The sequence below is a fragment of the Mus caroli genome, unplaced genomic scaffold (genome assembly GCF_978045245.1).
Source record: "Mus caroli unplaced genomic scaffold, Mus_caroli_1 scaffold_18, whole genome shotgun sequence".
Lineage (NCBI taxonomy): Eukaryota > Metazoa > Chordata > Mammalia > Rodentia > Muridae > Mus > Mus caroli.
In genome coordinates this window covers 14473401-14489968 of record NW_028227273.1, presented here as the reverse complement: position 1 = coordinate 14489968, position 16568 = coordinate 14473401, and the positions used below count along the sequence as shown (strand labels likewise).

The 16568-nt window shown below is 39.1% G+C and overlaps 2 protein-coding genes across 3 annotated transcripts in view; one reads left to right on the top strand and one right to left on the bottom strand.

Annotated features, from left to right (window-relative positions):
- Window positions 1-16568, top strand: part of Arhgef33 (Rho guanine nucleotide exchange factor 33) — a 112481-nt gene that overhangs the window by 80838 nt on the left and 15075 nt on the right. The gene's annotated exons all lie outside the window — the stretch shown is intronic.
- The window catches only part of Sos1 (SOS Ras/Rac guanine nucleotide exchange factor 1), an 84161-nt gene continuing 69503 nt past the window's right edge, over window positions 1911-16568 (bottom strand). The window contains exons 18-22 of the mRNA XM_021185997.3: window positions 15383-15555; window positions 15061-15177; window positions 13407-13674; window positions 6797-6915; window positions 1911-5712 (exon numbers count right to left, since the gene is read on the bottom strand). Coding sequence (XP_021041656.1) covers window positions 5221-5712; window positions 6797-6915; window positions 13407-13674; window positions 15061-15177; window positions 15383-15555 — 1169 coding nt within the window. The 3' untranslated portion in view covers window positions 1911-5220. The remainder of the gene's footprint in view (window positions 5713-6796; window positions 6916-13406; window positions 13675-15060; window positions 15178-15382; window positions 15556-16568) is intronic.

Here is a 16568-nt window from a genome sequence, read left to right as displayed (position 1 = left end):
TCCTTTATACTTTTATTTGCCATTAAAAAAAAAGTGTCATGGGCTTTGTGGAAGACATTGTGATGCGTATGTCAGTCATTCACCCAGGGAGTACTAGAAGCAGAATAGACAGATCTGCTCCACACTTGCTTACTCTGCCATTGGGAATCTTACATTTCTTAATCACTTATCAAGGCAATGAAACCAGCTATTAAAGGTCCCAAAAGGTTAGTGTGGCCATAAACTGCTTTTCAGGATTTGTAGTCTATCAAAGGTGCAGAAATTCAGGCTCAAATGTGGAGGCCTCTTTAGTTCTGTTTTAGAACAGAAGCGACATAAGGCTCTCCTCTTTGATGACCTCGCATTTACTTTTGATTATAAAGCAAAAAGGCGAATCTCACTAATATCAGTGTTAATCTTATTTACTTACAGTTAGTAAACCCGACGGCCTAGAATCCATTCAATAATACATGCCAGGAGTCTGCATTGCAGGCATCCATGCAGACCCTCCTCCAAGCACCAGGGGCCCTGAGCCTCCGTCCCAGTCAGGGCCTGACACACCCCTTTGCCTAGGCCTCACTTGCCTTGCTTTATTTGCTTCACTCTCTCTGGTACAGGGGATGAGACCCAGGCTTCACTGTCAGCAAACACTCTTTATCACTGAGCAGCGCCCAACCCCATTTACCTTTTTATTTTGAGACAGGTTCTAGGATGGCCTTGAACTCACTGTTGCCCAGGTGTGCCTTGAATAATATCCTGACACAGTCTCCCCAGTAGCTGGGCTCTCAGACCTGTACCACAAGGCCTGGCTTGCCTTTACTTTGAAATAAATGGACTGAATCTAATAATCATTTAATATTTTTATTTTATGATATACTTTGAGTGACTCTATATTTACAAAGTTCTTTAGATACAACCGTAAGCTCTTTCATGTCTAACGACCCCAGCTGGGTGCACCGCCTAAGCTCATTCTTTTGGAAATGTGACTGGAGACCCAAAGACCAACCTGCCTGGTACAAATATAAGCTAAATTAGAATCACTAGCAACTCCAAAGTACTGCCCTCTAAAATAATGCATGCAAAATAACACACTTACAGGCTATATAAGGTATTTTCCTTTATTATTTTTCAATTTATCTTAGTAATGCCAGAAAAATAACAGCCATTATTTTCACTTTAACACAAACCAAATATTGCTGCACACAGAATACAAAGATCACCAACAAACATGGTTAGGTACAAAGGTCGTTATTAGATGTACAGACCACACTTTGTTCTTTACATCAAAGTAAGACTGACAGCATTTTTTTAACAATTATTTCAGCAAATAACCGTGCTCCTAAACAAAGGCAAATACGCACATATACACAGACATATCTCAACTAAAATTACACATGTCACTTTGACAAACAAAGTCTCTGGTGATTTCACCAGATATTTGTACCCCCAAGTCCCTTGCCCTAATCATGTCCCCAAATGCTGACTTGATTTGAAGAAAAAAAAATTAGAGATGTTTTTAATTAAAGGCACATTTGGCAGCTACTGAAGGTGGCATGCATCTGCACAGGTGCACTCTAAGCCACACCACGTACAACTTGCATCTTTTGTATCTTGGTTCTTTGAATGTAGTCCAGTATGACCCACCTTTAGCTAACTTGCTTTGTAATTTTTCAGCAACTGGCTACTTAATGCACTATGTTTATTAAAGGCAAAGGGAAATTTGCTCACAGTTGACAGAAAATGCACTTTATGGTGTCAAAAATGGAAAATAAGGCATGAAACGTATAAAAGAACTTAGAAGTGTTTTTGTTGTTTAGATTTATCATGTAGAATTCATGCTTTTTTTTTCTTAACTAGAAGTCAGAATGTTTCATTGGCTTATGTATAAGGGACTATGAAATTATTTTAAAAGTTAATAGTGTTTCAAATGAAAAAAAAAAAAAACATTGAATAAAGTCATTGCTTTCCTTTGCATTTTACTGCACAGTTCTCCTTCAGCCAAACTCAAAGTAACCTTGTGAGGTGTATTTACTGGTAAAGATTAACACGGAATACACAGAACCTGCACCTGTACAAGAGGCACACAACAGAGATGGGAAGAGCATGCAAAACCACCCAGCAGCAGACAACCAGGAATAAATGGTTGCCTTGGTTTTGAATAGGCAGAGAGGATAGGAAAGGTTTTCTTCTGTATGTACTCTAACTGGGACAACATCCCCATTTATTTTCCAGAACTATCAAATATCCCTAATTTAAGCCATTAAGACAGTGAAATGATGTGAGCAAAACTTAATTAAATTATCATTATGGTAACTACCACTTTTGGTTTGTATTAAGGAAGAATTTGAAATCGCAGCATTGCCTTCAGCTTTAGGAGACTGTTCTGCTGGTTGTGTTTATTTGGTATTCTTGGCTCAACTCAGATCCACTAAAACATCGAGTTAGAGAATAGTGGCTTACTAAACTCACAATTTGATGCCCAACAGCTTTATTTAAGCAAAAAATTTCAATTAGGCAGATTTTCAATATTAGTCATTTGTAGTCTTCAAACACATTTGAAAGGAGTCAAAGAGTAAATATCTTGTCTTAGTAAATTAAGACACACTACTTTTCTGTCCCTGTTTTTCAAAGTGCTTAGCTGTGAAAAAGCATTTCTATTATATTGGAAATGAGCCACCAAGAGGAACTCCCTTTGTGAGCCAAGCATAAGAAAACATTTGCTGACACTTGGATTTCTGGAAGAAATGCCCCCTATCTGGGAGCATAGCTAAGCAAGTTTTGCTGCACTGGCTACCTTGTAATCTCGAATTCAGATGCAGTTCTTAATGGTGCATTTGTCTTCTGCCACTTCTTATGCCAGAAGGACATTTATGACTAAGGATAAACATGCCAGCCAGATAATGGTTCACACAAGGATACAGCTTTCTCACCTTCTCAGAGCATCCAATTAGAATTTTTGAAATCAGTTACTGCTGCAGAAAATATTTTTGCCAAGATGTTGTATTGGAGAATAAAAATATCCTCTATCCACGATGCATATAAAATGACTGCATGGTGAAGTGGTCTCTTAGAACAGTGGGATAGAGAATGGCTCCCTGTGGGAGAAATAGAATTCACTCCAAATCTGAGCTCTCCTTCCCTTGTTGGCTCAGGCAGACTGAAAGGGGCCATCACCTTGTTGAAGGCAGCACTTGCCACAGAGACACTGAATGGGTTTCCAATGTTGCTTTTCTTAGATTCTCATTTGAAATAAGAACGGGATGATCAAACAGTGATCAATAAGCCATGGGAAGTTTTAGGGACAGTTAGGCTGGTCTAAAAAGTTCTGGGAGATTTGGGCATGTGCATTACAGTCATACAGAGCAGCATTAGTAAGCATGCTTAGCTATTTTTGTTCAATGAATAGTCATTTGTTCAATGAATGTCCTAATGCACACTTTGCATCCAAGAAGGGATTTGAAATTAACTTGAGGACTCTTTTGAAAAAGGAGACCTTTTACAAAGAGAAAAATGGCTAACATAGGTGAGTGAAAATGAGCCGACTCTAACAAACTAGACCGCCTCATGATGATACAATGAACGCTCTGTTCTTAGAAGACGATATACTGCACTACCAAGATGCACGTTTAACTCGCTAATAAATACACAGTTGCCACTATGATGCAGCAGTTACAGAATTACTGAAATGCTGTGTCATTACTGAGGACACATGCACAGACTGATGACTATCAAAGAATGGAACACTACACAGTTCACAGACACAGTGGAGAATAAGAAAACGTTTTCTTTTCAAGTTGCATGCATTTCAGTCACAGTATTTGTTAGACTCAGAAGAGCAGTACAAGGCTTCACGAATCATCACGTGGTGTTAAGGATGCAGGTAGATACTCTAAGGAGAAGCTCTGAAGGAACCAAAGATCTTAAGCAGAGTAGAATGTTCAATATAAATCTTCACAAATATGTATGGTTGCTCAAGAAATCTTAAAAAGATCCAAGGTTCTGCTTAAAAGATACCCATCCCACTTTAAGCCAGTATTTCCCTTCACGCCAAACTCCAGCTTGAGATTAGTCTGTAAGAACCAGATACCCAGGTACCACCACATGTGCTTTTATGCTTAGTGTTTGTATGTCTTAAACCCAAAGAAATAAGAATCAACCATTTTCTCCATATAATAATTTAATATATGCCAGCCAAACGAAGTAGTTTATCTTTATTCAATTAAATAATAACAGACCTGTAAGGTATATTATATAACATTCACTATATACACATGATTTAGGCAATGCAAGGTAATTCTAGGTACGCTAACTACTCAACTATTAGTAAAACATGAAAGTGTCAGGGAGGCCCAGAGAGTGCTCTCGTTCACATTGGGTGCCTGCGTTTCTGTGTACGGTTAGAGGGACAGCCACGAGCCAGGACATATATTACCAGTAAACTTCTGTGAGACCAAGGGCTGGGGGATGACAGTCTGCCTCCTAAGTGTAAATCGTATACCTGACAGTTACACTTTAAATCTTCTTCTTCCATCATGTTAATGACATTGACATTTTTTTCAAAGGCAACCCCACCACATTTTGTTTGTGAGTGGGGGTGGGTAGGGGATGTTCTTAAAATTGGCATAATTATTCTTAAAACAATAATAACAAAAAGTACCTCTTTGGTGAAGCCTCGGTACCCATTCAGATCACTGTAATAATCTGTAAACAGGACTGTAGTACAGTGCTGGGCCTTGATTTCAACAAGGTCAGGTACCACAGCCTTTTCTCACAGTCCTCTCAATAACTTTTACGAAAATATTCTAAAGTAGAAGAGTAAAGCAAAGGAAAACAAAGGAGGAGATCCCTGTTTAAGATTTTTTAAAAGTGCATAATATTTTGAATTACAAAAACTGTCAACATGTGGGCTTGTTGGACACTAGACTGTTTTCCATCCCTTTAATGATAAAGATCACTTCACAATATGAGGACTCCTGCCTAATGGCCAGAAAAGTCCCTTCACGTGATTTCCAGGTGCAATCAGTTGTCCAATTCCTCTACATCAGTCTCCACATTCTAAGCTGGAAAACCACTTTATTCCATAATTCCATGTAGGTTAAACTCATTGTCTTATACTACATCGGGAAGTAGAGTCCTTAGTGTTTGGAGTTCTCATTTGAACTCCCCAGTGCTGGCATGTTCAGTGCATCCATTGCCAGCAATGGATCTGGGGGCTCAGAAACTATCCCAGCTTAGAGGAACTCAGGAAGAATGGGCATTCTCCAGCAGTGGTGGTCCATCTCTATGCATGGATGGGTGTGTGTGCTCCCTTTTATAAGTTTTTGGAGGGAGTTTGGGGATAAGTTGAGAAGTGCTTTGTCGTGGAGGAACAGGAGGCCCAGCAATGGAATGGAGGTCCATTTCCTGTGTCAGTGGTGGTGATGGCAGATGCCTTCTCGTGCCATGAGGAGAAGGGGTTTGGGGGGGTGGCGGTGTAAAAGGGGATGGGCTGTTTGGGAAGAAGGCATTGCCATGATCACTCTTTTTGCCCAAAGGAGGAGGTTGGAGATGTAATGGCGAGCTTGAGAAAACATCAGGTGTCCTCACAGGTTCCCGTGGTGGTAACAAGGGAGGGCTTTCAGGAGGATCTGATAGAGAGGTCCGATCTGATATTGAATAGCGTGGTGAATAGGCTTTGGATGTGGGTTGCCTAGGAGGAATAGCTGGGGGGCTGTCCAAGTGCTTAGACATAATCTAACAAATGAAAAAAAATACGTGTTAATTTCATTTGAAGAGCACCATAAATTTATTAAGTTAACTTGGAGTTTTCAGACATGCTACTGACAGAATACTGGGTATAGAACGTGGAGTTTTACCATATGTGTTAATCAAGATGTTCTGTCCATTCTTAGGGGGAAAATCTAATTTTGTCAAGATTAGTCAGAGGTTTGTTGTTTACTACTGACTGCCCATCACACAATACACTAAATTCTAATTTAGCATAAACTATCCTCCCCGCCCCCCCCCAGTGCTAAAGTGTTAAAGGCAGTGTACATATTAAGCAAACAAACTACCCTACCCGTAATGGTTAAGTTTGAAATGTACTGAATTGTTTCATGAACTCTATATGGTCTTGACTTATTCTGCTGCTTCTGTTCTCTGGGTTGCTCCAAATCAAAAAGAATTATTGAGTAACTTGCAAAATAATCAATAAAGGGGGTAAATTTAAACAGGCAGGAAGCTTGGTTACTATGAGTCTTTAGGATCGCTGTAACCTAGAATTTAAGTCTCTTCCTGTCCGCCTCAGAGAATAACTTTCAGCAGATACTCAATACAGTTTTATTATCAAAAACCTTCACACAAACCCTACCCTGTGCACAAGTGTTCTCTCTCTCTCTCTCTCTCTCTCTCTCTCTCTCTCTCTCTCTCTCTCTCTCTCTCTCTCTCTCTCTCTCTCACACACACACACACACACACACACACACCCCATACATTTTAAAAGAACTGCAGAAGGCTAAAGCAATGGCTCGGCCATTGAAGACAAGGCTCACAAGCAGAATATAAAAGAGCCACACAAGGCCAAGTTACTGTTGACCACCTTGTAGATAAGAGTCGGTTTCTACTCTTAGTGATGCTCATAGCTTTAAACTTAGGGGTTTGCATGCAGTCCTATAACTACCTTTATAGGAAAAAATATAAGCATCTTGCATGATAAATTTATACTTAATCTTTGAACTATTAAACCTAAGTACTTTGAAATGTAAGCAAGAAACGGGCTTGACGTTCCACGGACACAGCTAGAGATTACAGTTTCTAGATAACCAGTGTTTTCCTTTACCTTGGATGGGGAGGATTCAGCTGGGGCAGACTCTGGACGTCTTCGAGGGGGTACAGGAGGGGGAACAGGCACTTCATCAGTGCCCTTGGATAAACTTATAGATGAGACTGAAGCAGATCCTGTAGAGTGTTAATTTAAAAAAAAAAAAAAATTATGGAACTTTGGTTTCATTTATTATCTATTTATTTTTCCTCAGAAACAATGGTAACTTAATCTCTGGGTGCAACAACTGAAACCTTATCTTGTAACCCCTATTAGATTCATTTATTACTCTTGAAAAGACTTAGATGGAAACTCTATTGACTGAAAGAAATGTGTTTAACTATTAAAAGCAGTTCAATAAACCAACACCCAGTTCTATTCTATTCATTAAAATAAACTGCTATAAAACCATGCAGAGGGGCTGGAGAGATGGCTCAGTGGTTAAGAGCACTGACTGCTCTTCCAGAAGTCCTGAGTTCAAATCCCAGCAACCACATGGTGGCTCACAACCACCCGTAATGAGATTTGACGCCTTATTCTGGTGCGTCTGAAGACAGCTACAGTGTTCGTATGTATAATAATAAATAAATCTTTTTTTAAAAATGCAGAAAGAAAAAGCTGCCTAAAATAGTGATTTTTGTTTTGTTTTTTAAACAAAAATAGTGTTACCATTGTTAATCTATAATTGGAATTTTTAGTTGGGTCTATTTTTCAGATTTCTGTTGGAAAAGTAAATTGAAAAAAAAAATTGTTGAAATGGTCTTTTTTTGTTTTTGTTTTTCAAACTGTGGTAGGTTCATTTTTTTCCCTAGTTCTATTGCTCTCAGGATGCTGTGCCCGGATTAGATAGTTTCTAGGAACAGTCTGTGCTCTTGCCATGTTACATCTCTTACATGGTACACAGGAGAGAATCTGCGGCTCCCTGAGGCTCGTGCACATTTTGCTTGGGCCCAGACTCCCCTTAGTATATAAACAAAATCAGCATCATCATATCTAATCCAAAAGGGGTTTTTTTGTTGTTGTTTGTTTTTCGAGACAGGGTTTCTCTGCATAACCCTGGCTGTCCTGGAACTCACTCTGTAGACCAGGCTGGCCTCGAACTCAGAAATCTGCCTGCCTCTGCCTCCCAAGTGCTGGGATTAAAGGCATGTGCCACCACCTCCCAGCCAAAAGCTTTAACCATGAAGAAACTATTTAGCATGTCACGGGGCAGAGGTGCTCTGACAGTGAAAACAGGAACTGTTCTAAAATGTAGTGATCCTGACGTAAGACCCAAGTGATGAGAAGTATAGAAGAGTTATGTAAAACCAAAGCCCATCTTAGAGACACTTAGGGATGAAGGCGTAACCCAGGCCTCAATACTTATGGTCTGAAAGACAATTTATGCTACTGTTAGTTTATAAACTATGAAAACAATAAAAAATGATGTACTTGGCAGGCTTTTTTTATTCCTTTAAGCATTTTGCCCCCACCATTAGTATGTTATAATAGTAGAGAACCTAAGAGTATTTTGTGCACTTATATCCAAATGGTCAACATTGTGTGTGTGTGTGTGTGTGTGTGAGAGAGAGAGTGAGAGTGAGAGAGAAGAGAGTGAGAGAGAGAGAGAGAGAGAGAGAGAGAGAGAGAGAGAGAGAGAGAGAGAGAGAGAGAGAGGTGTCAATACTGGGTGTCTTCCTCTCTTATTATCCACTTTACTTTTTGGGATGGGTTTTCTCACTGAACCTACAACCCACATATTTGGTCTAGGCTGGCAGGTGAGTGGCGCCCTGGGATTTTAATGCTAAGATCACAAGCATGTGACATCACGTGAGGTTTCATGTGGATCTGGGAGATGCTCAGGCAGAGCCTCATGCTCTCATAGCAAACGCTGCCCACTGAGCTTCTCCACAGAACACCATCAACATTTTGGTCTCCTACGTTTTAAGAAAATATATACAATTAATTTAGCTTGTAACTGATATTTTTTAATGTATATATTTTGAAATCATTTGTACAAAGAGCAAAGCCATTGATTTGTTTAAAACATTAAAAATAATATATAGTAAAAAAATGTATAGTGAATTGTTAGTTTAAAGCTAAAGCAAGTAGCTACACCAGCACCTGGTTTTTCTAGATATTTAGAACTTGTAACTAGTTGTAATGATAAGGTAGTCCTTATAAAGTTAATGCAGTTATTCACCTGCACTCTGTTGTCAGCAGGCTAAGTGTACTGTGTGATTTACATGTGCACAGCTGCCTCATATGCGCATGCATGCTCTGCTTCTCTTTTAAAGTTGAGGATAAAGTCTATTTAGAATTGTGCGGTTGGAAAGAGAAATGGTACATGTGGAAGCTACTCAGCAGGAGAAGTATATAGATTTAAGGCAACTGTTTATGGTCAAAAGACAGCAGCAGGGGAGGCTCACTTATAAGATGGGGGAGGAAGGTCAGCAGGGAGGTGGCCTCCAGCTGGTCTCAAGCCAAAGCAGGAATTAGGTTTAAATCAGCTATACTGACTTGGGCCATGGGGCAGTGTAACCTGGGTAAAGACCGGCATCGCCACCTTTGGAAAGCAAACAGGAAAAAGTTGTTTTCTCCCATTGATATTCTCAACTAACCCATCAAAATGTCTATATGATGACATACTAGGTTTAGAGAATGTCATAACCATGTTTAGAAAAAGCTCAGTAGTACTTTGGAGGGAAAAAAGGAGTTACTGTTGGGATTTTTGAAGTTCTTCTTACTACTTAATGTGATAATATAAATGAGAACATTTATTAGAAAACAATATATTGCTATATTATTGGAAGGCTTTTTTACATTTATCTGTATGTGTGTTCAGTGTGTCCATGTGCCACAGTATGTGTGATTAAGTCAGCGGACGGGGGGGCTGGTGAGACGGCTCAGTGGGTAAGAGCACTGACTGCTTTTCCAAAGGTCCTGAGTTCAAATCCCAGCAACCACATGGTGGCTCACAACCACCTGTAATGAGATCTGATGCCCTCCTCTGGTGTGTCTGAAGACAGCTACAGTGTACTTATGTATAATAATAAATAAATCTTAAAAAAAAAAAAAGAAAAAAGAAAAAGTCAGAGGACAGGACATAACTTGCAAGAGTCAGTTTTCTCCTTCTACCATGAGGATTCCAGGGTTTGAATTTAGGCTGTGAGGCTTGGTGCCAGCGCTTTAGACTGCTGAGCCAGCTCACCTGCCTTGGAAGGCAGTGTACACTGTAAAACCCAGTGCAGTGAAGAACTTAGCAAAAGTCACACAGATTTTATCAGACACCTTTGAAAATATGTTTTCAGAACATTTATTGTCATAAAACATTCAGAAGTTTGAATATTTAAAACAAGCTTCTCTATCCAAAAACTTCAAAGATTTCAGGGTATTTGATTCTTAGAATTTTTGAGGAAATTCCTAGAAAAATTTAAAAAATATTCTTTTAAGAAAAAGTAAGTCTTTAATTAAGTCTTAGTTATTTTTCTTTAAAGAAAATATTTTTTAAAAAAGCCCAGAAACATCAAAACAGTGGTTCTCAACCTTCCTAATGCTGAGACCTCTTAATACAGTTCTTCACATTGTGGTGACCCCAACCATTCATTGCTAATTCATGGGTGTAATTTTCCTACTGTTATAAATTGTAATATAATTATTTTTGGAGATGTTTGCCAATGAGGCTGTGACACACAGGTTGACGGCCACTGCACTAAAATGAAGGGAAATTGAGAGAGAACACTAGGCCACCAGGCTGTTCTAAATCGTCGTCACACTTCTTCACTAGCAAACACAGGGAACACAACTACCCGAGTGGCTAAAATACTTCTTACAATAGGGCACGGAGCCAACTATTTAAAAATAACATTTCCAACTTTTACCTGTTTTTATACAATATACAACAACTCAGTTAATTTGGGACTTTTTTTCAGTTTACTTGGTCAAGAGGAGAGTAAATGGACATTCCATCCATTCAGCCTTATGGCGACTCTTATGTTAACTTGATTGCCTTCATAAGCCAGTATCGTATCACACTATTTCCTTTCATATGTATAAGTAGCAATTTAGCATCACTAGTAAGATTAAAACTCACTTTTAAATTCTGAATGACATGAAGCTGGTGTTCTGATTTAAGTCCTTCTGAGCAGCTCAGTGGAGATCAAGAGAGATATAGATGTGGCTTAGCACTAACCTACTTACATATTTCTCACTTTTATTTTTTTAATATTTATTTTAATTGTGTGTACAAGTCATGTGCATGCTGGAGCCTAAAGAAGCCAAAAGGGCACCTGGTCTCCTGGGACTAGAGTTTGAGGGATTGTGAGCTGCCTTCTGGGTGCTGGGAACCAAATTCAGGTCTGCTTGCAGAAACAGTAAATGATGTTTAACATGTGCCAGCTTTCCTGCCCCTCAATTTCCTTAAAAAGAAAACAGTATACTTCCATAAAACGAAGCCTCAAGAACATTACAACCAATATATTAGTTCTAGTCAGCTTCCGCCTTTTGGAACATAAATAATATGGAATTTACTCAGATGGCTGCAGGCTGCAGTTACAGCAGCCCTTTCTGACTGGGAAACAGGGCTTCAGAAGGCAGGCAGACTAGAGACAACCCGTGGGGAGCGACTGAAAGCTCTAGCAGCCTCACAACTATAGCTCTGATTGCTCTGGTAGGTACCTTTAAAACAAATCGGCTACAGATGAAATTTAAGTAGTGGTTAGTCGAACATGAGGATAGTTTTATATTAACTTGAGTTACTTTATTTCAAAATGAGTTCTTTGCAGTTTTATTAAGAGAAAAGGGCGTATTAATAGTTTCTTTATAATAAGAAGTTAAGAAAACCTGAAAAGTTTAGGATTTCAAAGCTTCATCACTCCTTGTAACAGTTTTCCTTCTTTGTCTAGAAACTTTAGTTAATGCCTTTCAATGGGCACATACCAGAGCGGAAAGTGCATTCAAAGATGCCCTCTCCCTTGGCTGGTCATTTAGATTCAACATAAGGAGAGAAGGTGGGTTTATTTTCCCACCTCTTCTAGTTTTAGTGACCTAAACTAATAAGAAAAGAATTCACAACTGATAGTTTCCATGTGCCTTCAATAATTCATTTATTTGGGAGTCCTTATAATATGGAGCCACACATATCTGTTCAAGGGGGGAACCTTGCAGCTAAGTGAATCCAACAATAATGAATTCTAGTCATACAAGCTGGAAATCTGTGTTTTGCGTTTTAGTACTTAAGAGGATTGCCAAATTAGAGAAAAATACATATTTTTACTTAGTGAATATCTGAACTTATCAAAAATATGTGCAATAGTTCATATATACTAAGTATGTAATGTGAATTCCATGTTCCTTAGTCACAAGTAAAGCCAAGTAAATGCTCAATACAAATTTTCTGTAGTGCAAAGACAAGACATACATTGAGTATAAATGCATGCATGCATGGCACAGAAATAACTACACAGGGTTCTGGGACAAATCTCAAAATACATCTGCAACATTTTTAGTTGGTTTCTTTAGGTTAGAAGCAGCCTAAAGTTCCACAAGGCACACAGAAAGTGTTTTACCAAGAACCAGGAAAGTCATGAGTAGCCTTGGATGATAAAGCAGGACTCCTAATGCGAAGGTTGGAGCCTCTCAGCCTTTACCTTAACAATGAGGCTATGCTGCCCCTGATGCTGGCACTGTGTCAGGTCGTTGGGTGGAGTTTGATAAGCTAGGAATGCCAATGGGGAGAATATGTGGAAATATTCACATAACCCTGTGACTGCTAAGCACCCTTGGGTTTGTTTGACTTGAGATGTGGCATAATAGGAAAGGCACACTGGATTTTAAATACTTAAATTCGAATGTGTGTCTTGAAATAAGTTTTTTTATGATTTCACACTGAAGTCATTTTTTAAATACTAGGTTTAATAAAGGTTTCTTTAAGTTATATTTGCTTTTTTAAATGTGGCTATTAGACATTTACAGCCAAACACATTGCTCTCATGTTTCTATTGACAGAGCAGTGACTGTGATTTGTATGGCTCTTCCTAGTTTCACCAAGAACTACATATTATCAGGACACTACAGTGAGTCTGAGGACGGGTCATCTGAGAGTTGGAATTTTATGTACGGTAAAATCAGAAGCCACTGCAGAATTTGGTGAGGAGGGGATGGTATACCTTATATTCAAATAAAATAAATGTGTGGGCTGATGTTCAACTGTTGCTCCTCTAGAGGATCCAGCACCCACATGGAAGCTCACAATCAACTCCCATCCCAGGGTATCTACTGCTCTCTTCTGGTCTCTGCAGGCACCAGGCACACACATGGTGTACAGACATTTACATAAGCAAAACACACATTACAAAAAAATAAAATTTAAAAACAGGATTGATATCCTTTGAGGATTTTAAGGACGGCCTTTGTTTCTTTAGACACGAGCTGTGCACTTGGATACATTCAGAGAGTGTTCAGCAACTTTTTTAAAAAACTCCCAAGTTCTAGGGTTTAGATTTAAAGAATTCTAGTATCTTTTGAAACTTAGGTTTGTGTATACATTCATATGCGGATGAATATACACACAATTACAGAGGTTATCTTCACCTCTGGCATGGGCAATACTTAACAACTTCTCAGAAGCACTTCAAGTTTTAGCACTTACTTGAATGAAAAGGGCTTGCTGAATGGTCAGAATCGAACACGCTGCAAACATCTGTGTTGCTGGACGTGCCAGATGCGGGAGGCGGCGTCAGTGGGGTCCGCGGAGAGTTTGGTGCAGATGCTGTGCTTTCCGTTTCACTTTCAGGAATCCGACTGTAGCTAATTTTTCTTGGCTCCTGCTGCAGAGGTGTGGGATGTCTCATGGTTCCTGGTCTTGGATTTGATGGACGAACACCAGGAGATTTTAGGGGATAGCTGTATTTTTTTGGCTATAGACATCAAAAACAAAAACAAACCACAATACTTAAAATATCATGGTTAAAAGGAAGGTTTTTTTTTCCTTTTTTTCTGTAAATGACCAATATGAAAGTTTCATGATGGTTCACACTGGAGCCCCAGGTGCAGCACTGTCACTCCTCTGTGAGGATTTCTTATAGAAGGTGCTAGAAACGAATGTACATGATTGAGCTTTAATATAGATGTAAGTAGCAGAATGCCTGGTAAGCATCTCGGGGGATGGAAATTTTTCTGAAATACATCCTAAAATTCAAGTTTTTAAAACACTGTTTGAGGCAATTAAACTTTGTTGGAAAAGCCAGGATAGTGGTCAGGAGCTGTGGGAATTAGGGCATTCGGACCGTATGGACCACTCACTGACGGGCTGAGTGGTCAGGCTGTGGGAATTAGGGCATTCGGACCGTATGGACCACTCACTGATGGGCTGAGAGCTGTGGGAATTAGGGCATTCGGACCGTATGGACCACTCACTGACGGGCTGAGTCGCTTGCATGTTGATTTGTGTGTGTGTATGTTCATTTTAGGCCCTTTCCCTGCAGAATGACCACTTCACAGTGATGTCAGAGTGCCTCACTGGAGTCAACATACATACCTAATGAATTATTTTAGGTTCATGTTTAAAAGCTAATTTAGAGTTTGAAAAAAAAAATCTGGCTGTGAGTCACAGCCATTAGCAGTTTATTGTGACCTCTTAGAAACCATTTATATTCATTTTGACTTTAATGAGTGAAGGAGCATATTCAGATGAGCGAGGATAAACTTGGCTAGGCACTAAGAAATTACTACAAAATAAAAGAACTATTAAAATTATTTTTTATGCAAACCTTGCATTGCTCAAGGCTAACATTTGTAATAAATCATTACTTAAGAAATCCCAAGTATGCCGGGAGTGGTGGTGGTGCACACCTTTAATCCCAGTACTAGGAAAGCAGAGGCAGGAGGATCTCTAGGAGTTTGAGGCCAGCCTGGTCTGCAGAACAAGTTCCAAGACAGCCAGGGCTATGAAGAGAAAATGTCTTGAAAAACAAAACAAACAAACAAACAAATGAAGGAAATATACTGATTATAAATTAATTAGTATAAACTTCTTAAATTCCATGTCCTTGAAATAAATTTTAACTTTTGTTACAACTAAAAATAAACAATATAAACTGGTCACTTTTATAATTACATCATATCAGAATTTATTAAAATCAATATTAGTGTTCATTGATTGGAAACCAGGTGGGTGGGGCACCCCTCAGTCTATTCACTTATTAATCACTTCAATCATCACATTTACATCCCGTTCTTAGGTCTATGTGACACGTGGTGGGAGAGACTACAGCGATGCAGAAGTGTAAGCACAGGACACTTACGAATCTCGGAAGAGGCTTAGGGTGCCGGGGTTCTATTTCTAAGGATTTGTTGAATAGATAGTCTGTAAATTCTTTCTCCATGCTATTTCCCATTGGATTCAAGTTTTCAAAGAACCTCTGAAATAAAAGCAAAAAATTTTTTATTAGTATTAAATATTTTAAATTCATGAAGATAGTTTAGGATACACTCAATATAAGAAAATTTGAGTTCCTGACTTTAAATTTCCTTTTTCCTTTTCTCCTCTACAAAATGAACAGCCTTTCTGAGGCACTCACTGTCTAAGGCTGAGGAGGAGTTTGCAGGCTCCCACACTGCACTCACCTTGATGTCCGGCTCCACCCGTAAGCAGTAGGGCTGGTTCTGGTACTGCTGGATCTCGCCTGTGATCTCGGCCACTCTCCTCCTCTTGCTGAAGTTAATAAGCTCTTTCCCATGTCTCCTCAGGACCTCAGGGTTGCCCTCTTCTGTCTTCAGGATATTTGTGAGATAAATTCCTAGAAAAAACCAGGAATTACTTCATTGCTAAGGAAGGAAAAGGAAAAGGTTTTTTCCCTTTCTCATTAACTGTAGGCATAGATAGTCATAATAAGCAAGCAACCAATGCCCAGATATATCTCTATTAAATCCTTCTTCTATATAAAATATTTAAGTTTTATAAACATTCAAGGAAAAGGAGATCAAATTTCAGAAATAGATTATCTTTAAAGAATAAGCGCTTCCTTTCCAGACTCTTTATGCAGCCCTCTGGTTCCTTCCTGGAACGAAGGTTCTAGAGCCAGCTATGCTGTTCTCTACCTGTGCTGCTGTGCTCTCTGAGATAAATTGCTTAGTCTCTCTGTGCCTCAGTTATTCATCTGTGGGAAATAAATTTGTATACAGATTGAGATAGGGCCTGACAAAAAGAAAGTGTCCGTTAGTAATGGCTGCAGCTGCTGATGTTGGTGTCTGAATATTACTTCTCTTCCTTGTTTCTCCTCCCAAATTACACGTCGCTTTTTTTCCATGAAGGGGTGGAAAACAGGCATGTGTATACCTGAGATTGTGTACTAAATACAAATGTACTGCCATTCTGCTACATTTAGGTACAGCAAATGAAGATACACTGTGTGTGTGTCTATTTTGAGATTGCACTATGAGGAGATGCTACACTAGTGGAAATGTTTAAGATGCTATGACAGCATAATGAGGTACCTTTCCTATTTTGCGTTGTTAAGATTAAAAAAAGGATCATTAGATTAAATCTCAAAAAAGTGAATTAAGAGTTCAATCGGTAGAATAAGAGAGAGGGCACCAGTGTGACATTCCCAAGCCATGAGGCATGGAAGCATTCTCGGAGCAGGCAGGCTGTTTGTGATGGTTAGACCCTAGGGCTTTATTATTTATTTATTTATTCATTTATTTATTATGTGGAGTGAAATAAGACTGGCAAGATGTTGGACGAAAGCCAGGTCAGTAGTTGTAAGTGTTTAGCAGCACAGTACTTCTAAATAATGGTGTGTGTGCGTGT